Genomic DNA, 21198 nt, shown 5'->3' with positions numbered 1-21198 from the left:
GTCATGAAAGTAAAACCATGTGTGATGTTTCCCTGTAGGCTGATAAATTTCAGATGTATGTGTCTTACTGCAAAAATAAACCTGACTCCACCCAGCTAATCTTGGAACAAGCAGGACCTTATTTTGATGTAAGTGCAAATGTGTTACTGTATTATTTCTGTTTTGTCATCAAAGTTATTAAACTAGTAATAGCTCAGCTATCTTAATATCTATCGATAGATCAGTGGTAAGTGTCTATTCTTGGACAACTCCTTAATTTTTTTTTCAAGAATATTTCTCTCCTAGAACTTAATCTTATTTTATTCTATATTCCACAGGAAATTCAGCAGCGTCATGAATTGGCAAACTCTATTTCCTCTTACCTTATAAAACCTGTTCAACGCATAACAAAATATCAGCTTCTCTTAAAGGTAAGATTATTTTTCCCTTAGTACATTGATGTGCATATTTTGACAATTCTTTTTCTAATGCCTGATTGTATCTACAAAAAGAATTGCTCACTACAATCTGCATTAAAAATTGTTTTCCTATTCCTATGTAAGTATATCATGATTACAACAAGCAAATAATGTATGATGTGATCCTGCACTCATGTGTTATTGTCTAACATAGCAGAAGCATCACACTATACAGTTTTCATTTTGTGCCTTCAAACCACCCCAAAGAGCTTTTCCATAGGTTTTGATAGCGCAATGTAAAGTGCAGGTCCCACTAAATATTTTGGATGTAGGTCACTCCTGCAAGGATCTGATCATCCAAGATGGCGGAAGGAAGTCCCCTCAGCAGTTCCGGCCGTCATTCTAAAGTCTTCTTCTCTGGTCTTCCTTCTAGCAGACTAGAGAAGATGATCACCGATATTACTGATCAATGCTATGCCTATGCATAGCACTGAACAGTATTGGCAATCTAATGATTGCTATAAATAGTCTCCTATGGGGACATGAAAAGTGTAAGTAAAATAAAAAAGTTAAAAAATATACGTATGAAAATATTATGTTAATGATCCATTATGGTGAACAGTGTAAACGTAAAAAGAAAAGTCCAAACATTTTGATTTTTCCTAGCCTTGGCAACAGAAAATATAGATTTTATTAAATACAGGAGACTAATATTATGCAATTGTCTTTCTTTAGCATCCTAAAGAAAGTATTTCTTTAGCTGCAAAATGGTTAAAGCGGTTATCCACCAAAAGGTGATTTTTAGTACTTACCTGCCAGACAGTAATGGACATGCTTAGGAAGGCTCTGTGCTTGTCTTGGGGCTAAGTGGCTATGTTGTAAGATTACCATAATGCTGTGGCTATCTTTTTGTGAACCAGGTATTTCCTGTTGGATTTCGTTCTCCAACTACACATTCCATAGTTCCATGCTTGTAAGTTTTAGATCACTTTCCTCCCTCCCATACATCAGCCATCCCACCTATTGAAACACAAATAAGCTGCATTCCATTCAAAAAAGACCAATGTTTTCTAATCAGGGTGCCTCTAGCTGTTGGAAAATGATCTCTCTCTTCCACCCAGCATTTGATCCACCCATTGAAGCAGGCTCCCTGTCATTATCTGACTAGTGATGTCACGTCTCGACACACTGCAATCGGGCAAAACTTGAGTCCTGAGTAATTTTGTATACTGTATTAAATAAATATTGGGGGCGAAGATCACAGAAGAATTGCAAGACCACCGTCGCACTCATGTACAGAGATTATATTATTAACTACACTAACTTTGCAGCCCCTGTAGCATAGTCAAATAAAAAATTCCTGGAATACCCCTTTAACGATACAGGTATAGAGAAAAAAAACTCAAAAGTGTAATCACACATGCAAAACAGGTAACGGCAACAACTAATCGGAGTGGAGCAGAGGTAATATAACAGGTTTACTCCTAATCAACATCCTCTTTCTTTGCTATCCATACTGCCAGCCTAATGTGGGGGGAACTATACTGCCAACTTAATGTGGGGGAACTATACTGCTACCCTAATGTGGGGGAACTACCACCTAATGTGGGGGAACTATACTGCCAACTTAATGTGGGGGAACTATGCTGATAACCTAATGTGGGGAAACTATGCCGACGACATGACTTTTTTTTTTTAATCAACTGGTGCCAGAAAGTTAAACAGATTTGTAAATTACTTCTATTAAAAATCTTAATCCTTCCAGTACTTTTAGGGTCTGTATACTACAGAGGAAATGGTTTTCTTTTTGCAACACAGAGCTCTCTGCTGACATCATGACCACAGTGCTCTCTGCTGACATCTGTCTATTTTAGGAACTGTCCAGAGCAGCATATGTTTGCTACGGGGATTTTCTCCTACAGTTCTTAAAATGGACAGAGATGTCAGCAGAGAGCACTGTGGTCATGATGTCAGCAGAGAGCTCTGTGTTCCAAAAAGAAAATAATTTCCTCTGTAGTATTCAGCAGCTAATAAGTACTGGAAGGATTAAGTTTTTTTTATAGTAATTTACAAATCTGTTAAACTTTCTGGCACCAGTTGATTTAAAAAAAAAAAAAGTTTTCCACGGGAGTACCCCTTTAAATATATACACAACTGGTTCTTTTATATAAATGAGACATGGTAAGTGACTAACCCCACAAGTGCTAAAGAAATGCTGAATGTGCTTCTCATAGTGTATTCATTATACATAACTAGAATATGAAAGGGGCGGACAATCACGGCATATAATATACAGAGTTAGCGTAGGTAAAGAACCAGTGCTCAGGTGCTGGCAAAAGGCATGTGTCTGTGTTGGGAGTGCCGAAACTACATCATTGTCTACAAATAGACTAGACTAAGCACATTCATGTACAGAGCAGCTCTAACACCAGAAGCAGGTTGTATGCCAATCCTCATTCCTACAGTCCAAAAAGGAATCATCAGGATGGGCAGGAAGGTAAAAGGGATGCCAAATCTATATTCCCAATCCCCTTAGTTCACAGGCAACCACCAAAATGGTCCACATTATGTGGGAGGTATAAGCTCATAATATATTTAATTCTCATTCACACCTAGAGTTTCAGTCATGAGGAGGTTCCCTTAAAAACGTGTCATGACAACCATTAATAAAGTAGCTCCGACTATGTCCTGAAAATGTTTTAACATACAGTAATCCACAGTATCCATTTTAATTCACATTTTTTGAGCAGCATAACCCTATCACCTCCCCTCTTCTATAGTGGAATATGATTAACAATCATCATATGGAAATCTCTTTGTGTGATTTATGTTCAGCAAAGTGCTTTGATACCAGTAGATCTAACCTTTTCATCCATATACTATATCTGTGCTGATTTAACCTCATTTTCAAATCAAGAGTTGTTTCACCCAAATAAATTAAAGGATGCCAGGATGTACGAATGTATTCCGTTTTTGAATGTATTTACAATTGATACAAGAGCAGCAGAGAAAAAAGTTATTTTTTTCTGAGCAACCAAAATCTTTACTTATTGGAAGTTTTGACAGATATTTCTCTTCACCAATCTATCCCTAATGTTGGGAGCCCTGTGGTTAGAAATCAAAGGACGTAATTGAAATTCTTCAGTATGCGGATATACCACGCTAATAAGATGCCAATGTTTATTCAATATTTGTGAGAGTCTCCCTGAGCGATCATTAAACGTGGACGCAAAAGGTATTCTCTGTGTTTTATCTTTTGTTATACCCGTATACCTTGTGCTCTCATTTCTAATCCTCTCTCTCTGTTTATAGACCAGTTTTTCTGGATAGCCTCTGTTTAACCCCTTAAGGACTCAGCCCATTTTGGCCTTAAGGACTCAGACAATTTAATTTTTACGTTTTCATTTTTTCCTCCTCGCCTTCTAAAAATCATAACTCTTTTATATTTTCATCCACAGACTAGTATGAGGGCTTGTTTTTTGCGCGACCAGTTGTCCTTTGTAATGACATCACTCATTATATCATAAAATGTATGGCGCAACCAAAAAACACTATTTTTGTGGGGAAATTAAAACGAAAAACGCAATTTTGCTAATTTTGGAAGGTTTCGTTTTCACGCCGTACAATTTCTGGTAAAAATGACATGTGTTCTTTATTCTGAGGGTCAATACGATTAAAATGATACCCATTATTATATACTTTTATATTATTGTTGCGCTTAAAAAAAATCACAAACTTTTTAACCAAATTAGTACGTTTATAATCCCTTTATTTTGATGACCTATAACTTTTTTATTTTTCCGTATAAGCGGCGGTATGGGGGCTCATTTTTTGCACCATGATCTGTACTTTTTTTTGATACCACATTTGTATATAAAAAACTTTTAATACATTTTTTATAATTTTTTTTTTAATAAAATGTATTAAAAAAGTAGGAATTTTGGACTTTTAAAATTTTTTTTCGTTCACGCCGTTCACCGTACGGGATCATTAACATTTTATTTTAATAGTTCGGACATTTACGCACGCGGCGATACCAAATATGTGTATAAAAAAATGTTTTTTACGCTTTTTGGGGGTAAAATAGGAAAAAACGGACGTTTTACTTTTTTATTGGGGGAGGGGATTTTTCACTTTTTTTTTACTTTTACTTTTACATTTTTTTACATTTTTTTTTTACACTTGAATAGTCCCCATAGGGGACTATTCATAGCAATACCATGATTGCTAATACTGATCTGTTCTATGTATAGGACATAGAACAGGTCAGTATTATCGGTCCTCTCCTGCTCTGGTCTGCTCGATCACAGACCAGAGCAGGAGACGCCGGGAGGCGCACGGAGGAAGGAGAGGGGACCTCCGTGCGGCGTTATGAATGATCAGATCCCCGGGCGATCCGATCGTTCATTTTAATCGCGAACTCCCGCAGATGCCGGGATCTGTATTGATCACGGCACCTGAGGGGTTAATGGCGGACGCCCGCGAGATCGCGGGCGTCGGCCATTGCCGGCAGGTCCCTGGCTGCGATCAGCAGCCGGGATCAGCCGCGCATGACACGGGCATCGCTCCGATGCCCGCGGTTATGCTTAGGACGTAAATGTACGTCCTGGTGCGTTAAGTACCACCTCACCAGGACGTACATTTACGTCCTGCGTCCTTAAGGGGTTAAATGATCTGGTTATCTTATTAAGGGCCCTGTCAAGTTTTCTTCAGTGTCTGTAATTTGTTTTGCATGAAGCATTTGACTATACGGCAGGGATGACAACTTTCAAAATGAAGCAAATTGTTGCAATCAATTGTTTTCATATATAAATCTGTTGTCGAGCACCCCCCTGAGATAGAGGCAAAGACATCAAGAAACTGAACCATATCTTGTGAGTGAACCAGTGTGTATTGTACATCAGTTTCAACAGAATAAAAAAAAAAAAATCATGAAATAAACACAGCTCTCCCTCTGTACCTGACCAAATGAGGAAGATGTCATCTATGTATCTCCACCACCCCAGTACATGCCTGAAGTGGTGGGATACATAGACAAAAGTCTCCTCGAGGTTGACCATGAAGAGATTTGCATATGTCGGAGCTACATTGCTCCCCTTGGCCATGCCTCTACACTGCAAAACAATTCATCATCAAAAACAAAGTACCGTATTTATCGGGGTATAACACGCACCGGCCTATAACACGCACCCTCATTTTTCCAAGGAAATTTTGGTAAAAAAGTGTTTTTTACCAAAATATCCTTGGAAAAATGAGGGTGCGTGTGTGTGCAGGTGTACCTCGATAAACTGTTTCTGGCGGCTTCTGCAATTCAATTATTTAAAGCAAGCGCTTTAAATCATTGACGTGACGTGGCTTCTGTGGGGCCAGAGTGCCGCTGCTCTATTCCCTCCCGTCCCCGGTTTTATAGTTAAATATCCCGTCGCCGCCACAGCACAATTCCGTCCCCGATTTTATAGTTAAATATCCGGCCGCCGCCAAGGCACAATTCCCTCCCCGTCCCCGGATTTATAGTTAAATATCCCGCCACAGCACAATTCCCTCCTCGTCCCCGTTTTATAGTTAAATATCCTGTCGCCGCCACTGCCCAATTCCCTCCCCGTCCCGGTTTTATAGTTACATGTGCCCTGGGGACTGCTGTCCTTGATGCTCCGGCGGTCTTCTGATCTGTCACTGTGCGCCGCGCCTGACTTACAAGTGACGTCGTGTTGAGGACATCATCACTCGTCATTACGCAGTGCACAGTGACCGATCAGGAGACCGCCGGAGCATGAATGACCGCAGTCCCCAGGGCACATATAACTATAAAACTGGGGACTGGGAGGGAATTGGGCAGTGGCGGCAGTGGGATATTTGACTATAAAACAGGGACGGGGAGGGAATTGGGCAATGGCGGCGGAATATTTAACTATAAAACCGGGGACGGGAAGGGAATTGGGCAATGGCGGCGGCGGGATATTTTATAAAACCGGGGACAGGGAGGGAATCGGGCAGTGGCAGTGGGACTCTGGCCAGGCAGAAACTGCTGCATTTCAATGATTTAAAGCACCTGCTTTAAATCCTTGAATTGCAGCGGCTTTTGCGTGGTCACAAACAGTCTATCGGCGTATAACACGCAGATAGACTTTAGGCTAAAAATGTTAGCATAAAAAATGCGTGTTATACGCCGATAAAAACGGTAGTTATTTTCCAATAAAATCTGCAAGAGTGAAATAATGAAATCAATACTGTTTGCATTCCTCCAGTCTTTGACCATAGCTTGTTTAACTGCCTCTAACCCACATGAATGTGATATAGAGGTATATAAACTTCCCACGCCAAAGGAGGCAATGAAGGCTCTATCTGGTGGTGTAACCAACATAATTTTGGAACGAAAATCCGTGGCATCCTTCAGATAAGATTTGACCCCTATGGCATGGGATCTTAAAATTTTATCTAGAAAGATAGAGATGTTAGAGTTAATAGACTCACGACCAGAAACAATTGATCTACTCAGAGGATTGTTTACATTTTTATGAATTTTTGGCAACAGATATAGCATAGGGGTCACTGGATAATTAATAATCAAAAATTGTTCTACCTCATCTATTAAAGTGGTACTCCGGCGCTAAGACATCTTATCCCCTTTTAAAAGGATAGGGGATAAGATGCCTGACCGCAGGGGTCCCGCCGCTGGGGACCCCGTGATCTTCCACGCCACACCCTGTTAGAATCAGCCCCCGGAGCGTGCTCGCTCCGGGTCTGATTACTAGCGATCACAGGGACGGAGCATAGTGACGTCATGGCTCCGCCTCCACGGTCAGGCATCTTAGTGCCGGAGTACCCCTTTAAGCCTTCATTGCCTGCTCCATCGACATTAAAGGGGTACTCCAGTGGAAAAGGGGTACTCCAGTGGAAAACATTTATTTATTTTTAAATCAACTGGTGGCAGAAAGTTAAACCGATATGAAAATTACTTCTGTTTAAAAATCTTAATCCTTCCAGTACTTATCAGCTGCTTTATGCTCCATAGGAAGTTATTTTCTTAATCAATTTGTTTTCTGTCTGACCACAGTGCTCTCTGCTGACACCTCTGTCCATGTCAGGAACTGTCCAGAGTAGGAACAAATCCCCATAGCAAACCTATTCTGCTCTGACAGTTCCTGACATGGACACAGGTGTCAGCTGAGAGCCCTGGTCAGACAGAAAAGAACTTCCTCTGTTGTAAACAGCAGCTAATAAGTACTGAAAGGATAAGGATTTTTAAATAGAAGTAATTTACAAATATATACACATAGAGAAAGGAACAATTTTGGAGCACTCACCTCGGACACCAATTTAGCGTGCAGAAGATTCTTTATTCGTGATTACAATAGATAAATAATCTTCTGCACACTAAATTGGTGTCCAAGGTGAGTGCTCCGAAATTGTTCCTTTCTCTATGTGGATATGGTTTTGAAGGCTCTGCAGTTTTCTCGAAGCACCATACTGAGGCACATATATAGATAATGCTGCTATCCACCTCTTTGCCAACAGGAGAGCACTCTGTAATTGAACACTATCGTGACAGTGCCAGGTCAAATACCTTGTATGAGACAGTTAATTTACAAATATGTTTAACTTGCTGGCACTAGTTGATTTAAAAAGAAAATAATGTTTTCACCAGAGTACCCCTTTAATCTTTTTGGCTATGTCCCACTTAGGGTACCTAGATAGCTGACAAAACTTAAGGGATGGTTTTACACTAGAGACAAGGGTAAGGACTCTGGGGGATATTTATCAAAGTTGTCTATGTCCCGCATCAATATAGACCAAACTACAGAGGGTTTGCCTGGTCTATTGTGCACCTAATTTATCAAATGGCGCACAGCTCTTGATAAATTCTGTGCACAGACTGCATGATCTATGCTTTAGTCTATATTTAAACCTGCTCCAGCATGGTCTGACATTTTTGCGTACTTCCAGCCTATGCGACTTGTCGCTGAAAAGTCGCTTTTGATAAATTTCAGTCTAAAATAGACTAGCATTCGTCACGTTCTAAAAATCCTCTAGAGCAAAAGTCGCAGAAAAGTCGCACATATTTAGACTGCGACTTTCTGTGCGACAAATTTAGACATGAAAAAACAGTCTAAATCCTTTGATAAATTTCCCCCTCTGTTTCTGTCGGTGAATGCGCATGCTTTCTGATTTAGGTTTGAGAAATCCTAGTGAATTTCAACCTTTGGTTGATTTCCATGCCGTTCAAACTTTTTTCTGATTGTGTTAGCAGAGACAGGTTCCTGTCTGAAAGGGAGATGGGTTCCTGTCTGAAAGGGAGATGGGTTCCTGTCTGAAAGGGAGATGGGTTCCTGTCTGAAACATTCTAATCTTACTAATGCTAAAATGATTGCGCTCCAGTAGCTGGTCTGTGACCGCCACCTTGTTGAAACCCACCGATAACGGCAAGCGGTTGTGGTCATGGACAGGCTCATGTTTTGTGCACGACTGAGATTTTCTGCACGACTGAGATTAGTTGTGGATGAGAATTATATATATATACTGTATTATGAGCTTATACCTCCTACATAATGTGGACCATTTTGGTGGTTGCCTGTAAGTTAAGGGGATTGGAGATATCTATTTGGTATCCCTTTTTACCTTTGTGCTTATCCTGATCCTGCAGGTTCCTTTTTGGACCAAGTAGAAATGAGGATTGACATACAACCTGCTTCTGGTGTTACAGGTGCTCTGTACATTAATGGGCTTTATTCATTGGTGCCTATATTTTTTAGGGTAATATCTTTGCTGTAAAAATATGTATAACAATAAATGTGCCCTTCTATAAGATGGAGCCCTTCTATGAGATGTCGGCACAGAGCCTTATAGAGCCCTTCTATGAGATGTGCAGCGCCTGTTGTGTGGAGGTCTCCATGGTTGCATGTATGTGCTTTTCTGATTAGAATGTGCTTTGTAGTTTACAATGTAGTTCCGGCTCCTTCCTGACACAGATGTGGGCCTTTTGCCAGCGCCTGCGTACTGGTTCTTTACCCACACCAACTTTGTATATTATATGCTGTGATTGTCCACCAGTATTGTATATATGTAAATTGATATGTTTATGCACTTTTAGTGTATATGTATAGAGATTGCACTTTACTGTATTATAATGAATCAATTATGTAATAATGTAACAACCTTGTGATGTATTTTGGGGCTATTTTAAGACCCCCTCTGTTCACTTTATTATTCTTGAGGATGGTGGTGAGAGACCACTGAAACATTGCACCTTATCTGTCTTGCTTAGGATGAAATAAATCACCTTTATTAGCACTGAAGTTTGCTTGCTGCAGTTCTTTCCATGTTTTATTAAAGTTGAGAACCTTTAACCAAGGCCCCTATGACTTCGGGCACCTACTATTCTTCATTATATGGACTATTGGATGTGCTGCTTTTTTAGACTTTATATCCCAGCATAGGATTCTACTTACTGTATGTACCAGTGCAACGTATATGTTTTGTTTCTTCTTGTGACCTTGATTCACAGTGCCCTCCTATCTCTTTATTTTGTCCTATGAAAAGCTTTCTTAAAAGGGTACTCCGCTGCAGGAGTTTTTTTTGGCTGATGTTTACTTTGCCACTACTGTAGTGTACCTTTTTTTTTTTTTTTTCATGTGTGAGAGTGCAATTCTTTTGGTGTTTTGCTTACCTTTGTTTGTTGCAGGAAGCAGTGTAGTTCTCTGTACCCCTATGTGGTAACAACCACCTTTTCCCTTATATAGCGGGCGCCATTTTGTGTTTGTGAGCTCCGTTTGTAGGTTGTTCCTCCTTATTGCGTCATTCTCGTCATTCCGTTGTTCGGCACACCTCTTTAATGTTCATGTTTTTATTTTTCCTCCTCTTTGTTAAGCTGTATGCAGCTCCTGGAGACGTCCTAATAGGCTGCCTTCCGTGCTATCAATGTGAGCCGTGAACGCACAGATACTTTTCGCCTGCTATTGGTTGTCTACATAGTTTGGTTGGCTAGTGAAACTACACAGCAACACGCAGCAGACCGCTGATGAAACTGAGTGATGCAGAGGCAAAACCCCCTGATTTGCCAGCACTGTGCAAGCATCAGAGCTAGCAAGATAGGATGACTCATAGCAGCACGATCAAAGAGGAAAGCTCCGTTCTGCAAAAGAAAGGCATCAACAGGCAGAAAGATTATCATACCAGGCAGGGATAAGATAATTAGGAAGGCAGGGTAAGATGTGGAGTATAAACATCAAAGGGGAGGAAGAACGAGGGAAAGGGGCATCCAATAACTCAAAACAGAGGGCGCAAGACATGGCGGGAAATGTAGTTTGCTACGGCTGAAAAGGAGGAACTGCTGGAAATAAGTAAAAGAGAAAACAAAATGCCATAAGGAAACGAAAGCCCAACGGAAACGGCACAGTGCACGACGGAGCAGAAGGTACAAACATAGACAGATTAGGAGCCAGAAATAACAGCCCCCAACGGAAGATCCCCTTAAGCGGTTTTCACAGATATTGTCGCTGACTGAATCTCCAGAATAGATTGGAACATTCTTAATCAAATTTGATCTTGTCAGAGCAGTTCCTATGGGCTTGTTTATAATGCCCTATTAAGATAGTGCTTTTTAGGATCTCCAGATGCCAACCCCAGTGGATTATGTTGTTAGAGGTAAATTTTCTGTAAATTTGAGTTTGAATCTGATCACAGTCAACAATATAAATTTGTAAATCCAAAAAGTTAGTAGACTTACCACCAAAATCATATGTGATTATTGTTTCAAAGCCTAACAAAATCATCGATATAGCAACCCCAAAAAATCATGTGAAGTGTGAAAGCACTCAGAAAATCCACAGAAACAATAATGTCCTACCAACACCCTAAAAAAAGATTAGCGTAATTAGGTGCACAAGAGGACCCCATATCAGTGCCCTGTGTTTGGTAATAAAAAGTGCCATTAAAAATAGTTGGGAGATAGGATGAGCTGAAGACGTTCAAGGATGAAAGCGTTGAATTTTGAGAAGGTGGTGTTCCTGATGTGCAAAAAATGTCAAAATGCAGTGATGCAATGATCCCAAGTGTATTTTGATGTTTCCATAAAGACTTTCTACATTCAAGGAAGCTAGTGACATGGTATGCGTGACAGTAATATCTTGTTATTTCAATATCTTAGTATCTTTAGTATCTTAAAATGGCAATGCCACCACAAAAGGTTCAGGTGCCTTATCCACATAAATACTAGGTCCCTGAGTCAGTTGTTTCCAGACACATTTGGACGTCCTCGTATGGTGTTCGCTGATTTGTGTGTCTTTGGCAGGATATAAAAGGTCGCTATGGTAGGGTTTGGATTATAGAGATATTTAAATTAATTTAAAGATATTAACTGTTTGTCCTTGGCCACTTTAAAAAAATTTGTATTCACCCAAATATGAGCTTGTGGAGTCCTCTCTGACATATTTGTCCGTATCTATTAGAAAATTCTCAAAGTATTCCCTTTGTCATCCTTTTTAGAAGGGTATGTAGCATCCGCCAGTGCAGAATTCAAATTGTCATGATCTATATATAATAGTAACATAGTTCATAAGGTTGAAAAAAACAGTCCCTCTAGTTCAACCTATATCCCTAATGAGCCCCCACTGAGTTGATCCAGGGGAAGGCAAAAAAAAAAAACCTCATACTAGAGGTAAAAATTCCTTCCCAACTCTAAATATGGCAGTCAGAATAAATCTCTGGATCATCGTGCTGTCCCTAAATATCTAGTATACATAACCGTCGATGACGTTGTTCTCTAAAATGCATCCAGACCCCTTTTGGACTCTTTTACAGAGTTCACCATGACCACCTTCTCCGGGAGAGAATTCCACAGTCTCACTGCTCTTACAGTAAAGAACCCCCGTCTGTGGTGGTGTTCAAACCTTCTTTCCTCTAAATGTAGAGGATGCCCCCTTGTTATAGATACAGTGGGGGAGAGATCTCTGTACTACCCCCTGATATATTTATACATAGTTATTAGGTCTCCCCTAAGCCGCCTTTTTTTCTAAACTAAATAACCCCAATTCTGATAATATTTCTGGGTATTGTAGTCCTCCCATTCCCCGTATTACTCTGGTTGCCCGTCTTTGAACCCTCTCCAGCTCCACTATATCTTTCTTGTACACTGGTGCCCAGTACTGTACACAGTATTCTATGTGTGGTCTGACTAGTGATTTGTACAGCAGTAGTATTGTTTCCTTGTCGTGGGCATCTATGCCCCTATTGATGCCCCCCATGATTTTATTTGCCTTGGCAGCAGCTGCCCGACACTGGTCACTACAGCTAAGTTTACTATTAACTAAGACCCCTAAGTCCTTTTCCACATCAGTCGTCCCCAGTGTTGTCCCATTTAATATATAACTATGTGCCCGGAATTTTCCTCCCCATGTGCATTACCTTACATTTATCAGTGTTGAACCTCATCTGCCACTTCCCAGCCCAAACCTCCAAACTATCCAGATCCATTTGTAACAGTGCACAGTCCTCTATAGTTCTTACCGCTTAAGAGTTTGTATCATCTGCAAAGATTGCTACTTTACTATTCAACCCCTCTACAAGGTCATTAATAAATATATTAAATAGAACCCAAGATTGACCCCTGTGGTACCCCACTAGTAACAGTCTCCCAATCAGAATAAGTACCATTAATAACCACCCTCAGTTTCCTATCACTGGGCCAGTTACTTACCCACTTGCACACATTCTGCCCCAGCCCGATCCTTTTCATTTTATTCACCAAACTTTTATGTGGCACCGTATCAAATGCTTTGGAAAAATCCAGATATACGACATCCATCGATTGCCCCTGGTCCAGTCTGGAGCTCACCTCCTCATAAAAGCTGATCAGGTTAGTTTGACAGGACCGATCCCTCATAAAGCCATGCTGATATGGAGTCATACATTTATTTCAAGATATTCCAAAATAGCATCTCTTAGAAAACCCTCAAACAATTTACATACAACGGAGGTTAAACTAACAGGTCTGTAATTCCTGGGGTCACCTTTTGTCACCTTTTTAAATATTGGCACCACATTTGCCATGTGCCAGTCCTGGGGAACAGTCCCTGTTACTATAGCGTCCCTGAATATTAAAAATAGAGGTCTGTCTATTACAATACTTAAAGGACAACTGCAGCGGGATAGGGGAAAAGTGTTTGATCGCTGGGGGTCCGACCGCTGGGACCCCCCCCCCCCCAATCTCCCTGACGGGGTGCCGCCATAAGCCTTCATGGTGAGCGCTAAGGCGCGTAGCGTCGACCCGTCTCCTCCCCGTCCCCATACAGTTCTATTGGGGATGCGGGGAGGCACGAATTGCTGCCTCCCCGCCTCTCCCATAGAGATGTATGGAGGAGGCGTGCCGGCCGCAACGTCATGATGCGGCTGGCACGCCCCCTGCACGGGAGAGCCGTGGCCTCGTACAGGAGATCGCCGGGGGCCCCAGCGTTCGGACCCCCCCGCGATCAAACACTTATCCCCTATCTTGAGGATAGGGGATAAGTGTTTGTAGCGCTGCAGATGTCCTTTAATTCCTTTAGAACTCGGGGATGAATGCCATCTGGACCTGGTGATTTGTCTTTTTAGATTTTTTTGTAGGCGGCACTGTACTTCTTCCAGGGTTAGACAGGTGACCTGTACTGGGGAGTTTACCTTATCACACTGTGTTTCACCTGGCATTTCATTTTCCTTTGTGAATACAGTGGAGAAGAATTTGTTTAGTGTATTTGCTTTTTCCTGATCCCCGTCTATAATTTCTTCCTCATCATTTTTTAAAGGGCCTACACTTTAATTTTTGACCTTTTTGCTATTTATATAGTTAAAGAACATTTTGGGGTTAGTTTTACTCTTTGGCAATGAGTATTTCTGTCTCTATTTTTGCGGTATTTATCTATATTTTACATATTTTAACTTTTTCTCTATAGATTTTTAATGCTTCTTCACTGCCATCCTGTTTTAGTAGTTTAAATGCTTTATTTTTGTCATTTATTGCCCCTTAACATTTTTATTCATCCATATTGGTTTTCTTTTATTTCTTACCCTTTTATTCCCATAGGGTATATACATCTTACAGTAAGAATTTAAGATATTCCTAAAAGTCTCCCATTTAGTGTCAGTATTCATATTTTTGAGGACATTATCCCATTTTATATTGTTAAAGGGGTACTCCGCCCCTAGACATCTTATCCCCTATCCGGGGATCGTTGCTGCAGCACCCCACTCTCATTACAGCACAGAGCGAGTTCGCTCTGCGCGTAATGACTGGCAATACAGGGGCCGGAGCATCGTTACGTCACGGCTCAGCCCCTCGTGACGTCACTGCCCACCCCTTTCAATACAAGTCTATGGGAGGGGGCGCGGTGGTAGTCACGCCCCCTCCCATAGCCTTGCATTAAGGGGACAGCCGTGATGTCATGAGGGGCGGAGCCATGACATCACGCTGCTCCGTCCCCCGTATCGCCCATCATTACGCACGCCGAACTCGCTCTGTGCTGTAATGAGAGCGGGATGCCGCAGCGGGGATCCCAGGGCTCCCCAGCAGCGGGACTGTGGCGATCTGACATCTTATCCCCTATCCTTTGGATAGGGGATAAGATGTCTAGTGGTGGAGTACCCCTTTAAGGGCTTCTCTGAGTTGATGGAACTTTGCCTTCCTAAAGTTCATTGTTTTTGTGGCCCCTCGAGAGAATCCCTTATTGAAGAACAAGTTATAATATATTATATCATGATTACTATTTCCTAGGTGTCCTTCTACTTGCACATCAGTTACTCTATCAGGTGTGTTGGTTAATATTAAGTCTACTAGGGCGCCCCCTCTGGTCGGGCCCTGTACCATTTGGGACAGATAATTGCCTTTCACTATAGTCAGAAACCTGATTCACAGGTCTCAGTTTCCCAGTTTATATCAGCCCCTCATTTTGATTTGCTGACTTGTTTATTTGCTTCAGTAGTCGATCTCCTGCCTCTTCCGTTATGTTTGGTGGCTTATGACAAACCCCTACCAGAATTCTTTTTTTTTTTTTTTAATCTTCATATATTTCTACCCATAATGACTTCACATTATCGTTTCCCTCCCATATATCCTCCCGCAGTGCGGCCTTCAGACTTGATTTCACATAAAGACAAACTCCTCCCCCTTTCCGTTTTGTCCGATGCCTCCTGAATAGACTATATCCCTGTATGTTGACCGTCCAACCAAGTCTCTGTTGTACCCACTATTACGAAGTTCCCCCCTCTCTATCTACACTATCTTCCCCCTCTACGTTGTAGGTTCCCTCCCCCTCCCAGTCCCTAGTTTAAAAACTCCTCCACCCTTCTAGCCATCTTCTCCCCAAGCACAGCTGCACCCTCCCCATTGAGGTGCAGCCCGTCCCTACGGTAGAGCTGGTATCTGACAGTGAAGTCAGCCCAGTTCTCCATGAACCCAAACCCCTCCTTCCTACACCAACTTCTGAGCCACTTGTTTACCTCCCTGATCTCCCGCTGCCTCTCTGGTGTGGCTCGTGGTATAGGTAATATTTCAGAAAATATTACCTTGGAGGTCCTTTCCTTAACCCCTTCAGGAGGGAGCTCATTATGGCCTTAAGGACCAGAGCGTTTTTTGCACCTCTGACCACTGTCACTTTAAACATTAATAACTCTGGAATGCTTTTAGTTATCATTCTGATTCCGAGATTGTTTTTCGTGACATATTCTACTTTAACATAGTGGTAAATTTTTGTCGATACTTGCATCCTTTCTTGGTGAAAAATCCGTAAATTTGATGAAAAATTTGAAAATTTTGCATTTTTCTAACTTTGAAGCTCTCTGCTTGTAAGGAAAATGGATATTACGAATACATTTTTTTTTGGTTCACATATACAATATGTCTACTTTATGTTTGCATCATAAAATTGACGTGTTTTTACTTTTGGAAGACACCAGAGGGCTTCAACGGTCAGCAGCAATTTTCCTATTTTTCACAAAATTTTCAAACTCAGTATTTTTCAGGGACCAGTTCAGGTTTGAAGTGGATTTGAAGGGTCTTCATATTAGAAATACCCCATAAATGACCCCATTATAAAAACTACACCCCCCAAAGTATTCAAAATGACATTCAGTCAGCGTTTTAACCCTTTAGGTGTTTCACACGAATAGCAGCAAAGTGAAGGAGAAAATTCACAATCTTCATTTTTTACACTCACATGTTCTTGTAGACCCAATTTTTGAATTTTTACAAGGGGTAAAAGGACAACATTTTTACTTGTATTTGTAGCCCAATTTCTCTCGAGTAAGGACATACCTCATATGTCTATGTAAAGTGTTCGGCGGGCGCAGTAGAGGGCTCAGAAGGGAAGGAGCGACAAGGGGATTTTGGAGAGTACGTTTTTCTGAAATGGTTTTTGGGGGGCATGTTACCTTTAGGAAGCCCTTATGGTGCCAGAACAGCAAAAAAAAAAAACACATGGCATACCATTTTGGAAACTAGACCCCTCGGGGAATGTAACATGGGATAAAGTGAACCTTAATACCCCACAGGTGTTTCACGACTTTTGCAAATGTAAAAAAGAAATAAAAAAATTTTACCTAAAATGCTTGTTTTCCCAAGAAATTTTTATTTTTAAAAAGGGTAATAGCAGAAAATACCCCTAAAAATTTGAAGCCCAATTTCTCCCGATTCAGAAAACACCCCATATGGGGGTGAAAAGTGCTATGCTGGCGCACTACAGGTCTCGGAAGAGAAGGAGTCACATTTGGCTTTTTGAACGCAAATTTTTCTCTGGGGGCATGCCGCATTTAGGAAGCCCCTATGGTGCCAGGACAGCAAAAAAAAAACACATGGCATACCATTTTGGAAACTAGACCCCTCGGGGAATGTAACAAGGGGTTAAGTGAACCTTTATACCCCACAGGTGTTTCACAACTTTTGCATATGTAAAAAAATAATTTTTTTTTTACCTAAAATGCTTGTTTTCCCAAAAATTTAACATTTTTAAAAAGGGTAAAAGCAGAAAATACCCCCCAAAATTTGTAACACAATTTCTCCCGAGTACGGCGATACCCCATATGTGACCCTAAACTGTTGCCTTGAAATACGACAGGGCTCCAAAGTGAGAGCGCCATGCGCATTTGAGGCCTAAATTAGGGATTGCATAGGGGTGGACATAGGGGTATTCTACGCCAGGGATTCCCAAACAGGGTGCCTCCAGCTGTTGCAAAACTCCCAGCATGCCTGGACAGTCAACGGCTGTCCGACAATACTGGGAGTTGTTTTGCAACAGCTGGAGGCTCCGTTCTGGAAACAGTGGCGTACCAGAAGTTTTTGATTTTTATTGGGGAGGGGAGGGGGGCTGTGTAGGGGTATGTGTATACGTAGTGTTTTTTACTTTTTATTTAATTTTTTGTGTTAGTGTAGTGTAGTGTTTTTAGGGTACAGTCGCACGGGCGGGGGGGGTTCACAGTAGTTTCTCGCTGGCAATTTGAGCTGCAGCAGAAAGTTTGCGGCAGCTCAAATTTGCAGCCAGATACTTACTGTAATCCTCCGCCCATGTGAGTGTACCCTGTACGTTCACAATGGGGGGGACATCGAGCTGTTGCATAACTACAACTCCCAGCATGCCCGTTGGCTGTCGGTGACTGCTGAGAGTTGCAGTTTTGCAACAACTGTAGGCACACTGGTTATGTATCACTGAGTTTGTGACCTAACTCAGTGTTTCACAACCAGTGTGCCTCCAGCTGTTGCAAAACTACAACTCCCAGCATGTACGGTGCATGGTGTACGGTGACTGCTGAGAGTTGTAGTTTGCAACAGCTGGAGGCACACCGGTCGTGAAACACTGAGTTAGGTAAAAAAAAACTCAGTTTCACAACCAGTGTGCCTTCAGCTGTTGCAAAACTACAACTCTCAGCAGTCACCGACAGCCAACGGGCATGCTGGGAGTTGTAGTTATGCAACCAGCAGATGCACCACTACAACTCCCAGCATGCACTTTAGCTGTTTGTGCAAGCTGGGAGTTGTAGTTATACAACAGCTGAAGGTACACTTTTCCATAGAAAGAATGTGCCTCCAGCTGTTGCAAAACCATAAGTCCCAGCATGCCCATAAGGGAATGCTGGGAGTTGTGGTGGTCTGCCTCCTGCTGTTGCATAACTACAGCTCCCAGCATGCCCTTTTTGCATGCTGGGAGCTGTTGCTAAGCAACAGCAGGAGGCTGTCACTCACCTCCAACGATCCAGACGCTGCAGGTCAGTACCCCGCCGCAGCTGCTCCTGGGGCCCCGATCCCAACAGGGGCGCCGGGGATCGGGGTCCCCAGCACCCGGGGTGCACGTCCCGCACCCGCTCACGTCCTCCAGAAGAGGGGCGGAGCGGGTGCGGGAGTGACACCCGCAGCAGGCGCCCTGATTGGTCGGCCGGTAATTCGGCCGACGAATCAGGGCGATCGTGAGGTGGCACCAGTGCCACCTCACCCCTGCAGGCTCTGGCTGTTCGGGGCTGTCAGAGACGGCCCCGAACAGCCAGTAATTCCAGGTCATCGGGTCACTGGAGACCCGATTGACCCGAAATCGCCGCAGATCGCTGGACTGAATTGTCCAGCGATCTGCGGCGATCGCCGACATGGGGGGGCATAATAACCCCCCTGGGCGATATGCCGGGATGCCTGCTGAACGATTTCAGCAGGCATCCGGCTCCGGTCCCCAACCGGCTAGCGGTGGGGGCCGGAATTCCCACGGGCGTATGGATATGCCCTCGGTCCTTAAGGACTCGGGATGCAGGGCGTATCCATACGCCCTATGTCCTGAAGAGGTTAAGCTTGCAGCCTAAGTCCCTGAAATTATTTTTAAGGACACTCCACCTACTTCTTACTTTGTCATTGGTGCCAATATGTACCATGACTGCTGAGGAGCTATTGTCACTCCGTCTAGGTTGCACAGCACTGGAGACCCTGATGTTTGGAGGAGTTTCACATGCACCAAGAGAGGATTGATCTTTATTTATGTTGGACCTAAAACGTTGCCACCTCCCTTGTAAATCTCGGTATAGGCATTAAAGGAATTGTTGTTTGAGACAACTATGGCATTCCTGCTGTGATGCATTTTTAAGATGCATTTCTATTGTTGGGTTGGATATTGTGGGTTGTTTTGAGAACTTGCATAGGGAATCTGACCCTGACTTGCTGTTTGATACATAGTAGTAGTTGCAGGCTGTGAAACAGACTGTATACAACCAACATAGTGTTGTGGAGCACCAGCTCCTACTCTTACTGTCCCTGTATTTTAGAATAAAAATAGAGCAGGAAGCGCTCCCTAGTGTGATACCGTAATGTGTAAAGGTAATGCAGAAGTGTGAATGTGCGCTTACCAAGTCGGGTTGTACTACGTCCAAGTACAACCATGGATAAGAGTGCATAGAGTGTGGGGTTTCAGCAGCCGCTCCACCTTTCACAGACAACAGATCCAGACCAATTTCCTCCAAAGTGGACAGAGTCAGGAAGGCGCTTGAAACCAAGGTGAGGGTAAAACTTCTACTTTATTCCCATAATGAAACCCGTTTTTGCGGAAGTTCCGCTTCATCAGGCATCATGCATCATGCCTGATGAAGCGGAACTTCCGCGAAACGCGTTGCATTATGGGAATAAAGTAGAAGTTTTACCCTCACCTTGGTTTCAAGCGCCTTCCTGACTCTGCCCACTTTGGAGGAAATTGGTCTGGATCTGTTGTCCCTGTATTTTGGCATTATTGTCCTGATTTGTTCACTGAGGCAGTGGACCTAAGATGAGAGGGTTTTCTCTTGGGTTGCGGTTGTCTATGTTTGTATGTTTTGGGTTTACTTTTGAATGCAGGACTTGGGAATTATTGGGAAGCAAAACTCTGTCCCTGACATTTCTTATTTGTATATGTCAGTGTCACATATGGTATTCCTAATGTGTGGATAAGTTTCTTGTTTTGGCCCCTGTTCTGGTCTGTTGTGAGGAGCACTTTGATAGGTGATAATTTATCCTGAGATGTGATTGGTGATGATCATGGTGCAGTGTGATGAGGTGTCATCCCACAGTCCATAAATTTCCCCTGTTTTCACGTAGGAAGCGGTTTGCCTCATTTTCTCTTGATAACGGTAATGTTTCACGGAAACATGTAGAGGGAGGCACAGTTTTAATTTCGTGTCACTTTGTGCCTGGTTTTCATAGTAGTTTGGGAACTCCATTGTGAAGGTGCTTTTACTTGCCTCCATCAACAAATATGCGATTGGATGTATATCCGCAACATATTGCAGACATTAGGGCACATTGACACAGGTTTTTAACAGCACATTCAATTACTGGTTTATCTTCATCTTATTCAATACAAAGTTAAGAGAGTTTTGATATATAGGGATTTTGTACCCCGGGCATTGCGCCTTTGGGGTAATTGTGTTCACTTAGCATTGGAATCCCAGACTACCCCTAGGGTATTTGTGTATAGGATATAATTAAATGCACTTGGGGCATGTTTTGCACCTCTGACACCATCCACTGGGTCCACTCTGCACCGCCCTGCTCATCCATATTTATCTGCTTCCCTGACCCTGCAACTGCCTCCCCTCAGCTGTCTGGCACTTCTTCTTCCTCTTTCTCACTGTGAGTGATTATGTAACCTCGTTCTCACAGCTCTCTAGTGTTCTGAAAAGCTTTAGTGTGTGGTTGGCTGAGGCCTCACACACCGCCTTCAGCTCATGGCACTGAAGGCAGCTCTGAATCTTTACTATTCCTCTAAGCATAATATATTCAATTTCTCAGCTGTTTGTCTAAGCATGTGTGATACTGACTGCAGATAATTAAGTTTGA

At 42.4% G+C, this 21198-nt stretch overlaps 1 protein-coding gene across 4 annotated transcripts in view; it reads left to right on the top strand.

Moving 5' to 3' along the window:
* The window catches only part of TRIO (trio Rho guanine nucleotide exchange factor), a 748009-nt gene that overhangs the window by 443267 nt on the left and 283544 nt on the right, over positions 1–21198 (top strand). For all 4 annotated transcript variants that reach the window (XM_056520137.1, XM_056520140.1, XM_056520138.1 and 1 more), the window contains exons 28-29: positions 39–128; positions 318–410. In XM_056520137.1, the coding sequence (XP_056376112.1) occupies positions 39–128; positions 318–410 (183 nt within the window). The remainder of the gene's footprint in view (positions 1–38; positions 129–317; positions 411–21198) is intronic.

The sequence above is a fragment of the Hyla sarda genome, chromosome 5, assembly GCF_029499605.1.
Source record: "Hyla sarda isolate aHylSar1 chromosome 5, aHylSar1.hap1, whole genome shotgun sequence".
Lineage (NCBI taxonomy): Eukaryota > Metazoa > Chordata > Amphibia > Anura > Hylidae > Hyla > Hyla sarda.
The sequence above is the reverse complement of the archived record's forward strand: the minus strand, read 5'-3'. Positions and strand labels throughout refer to the sequence as shown.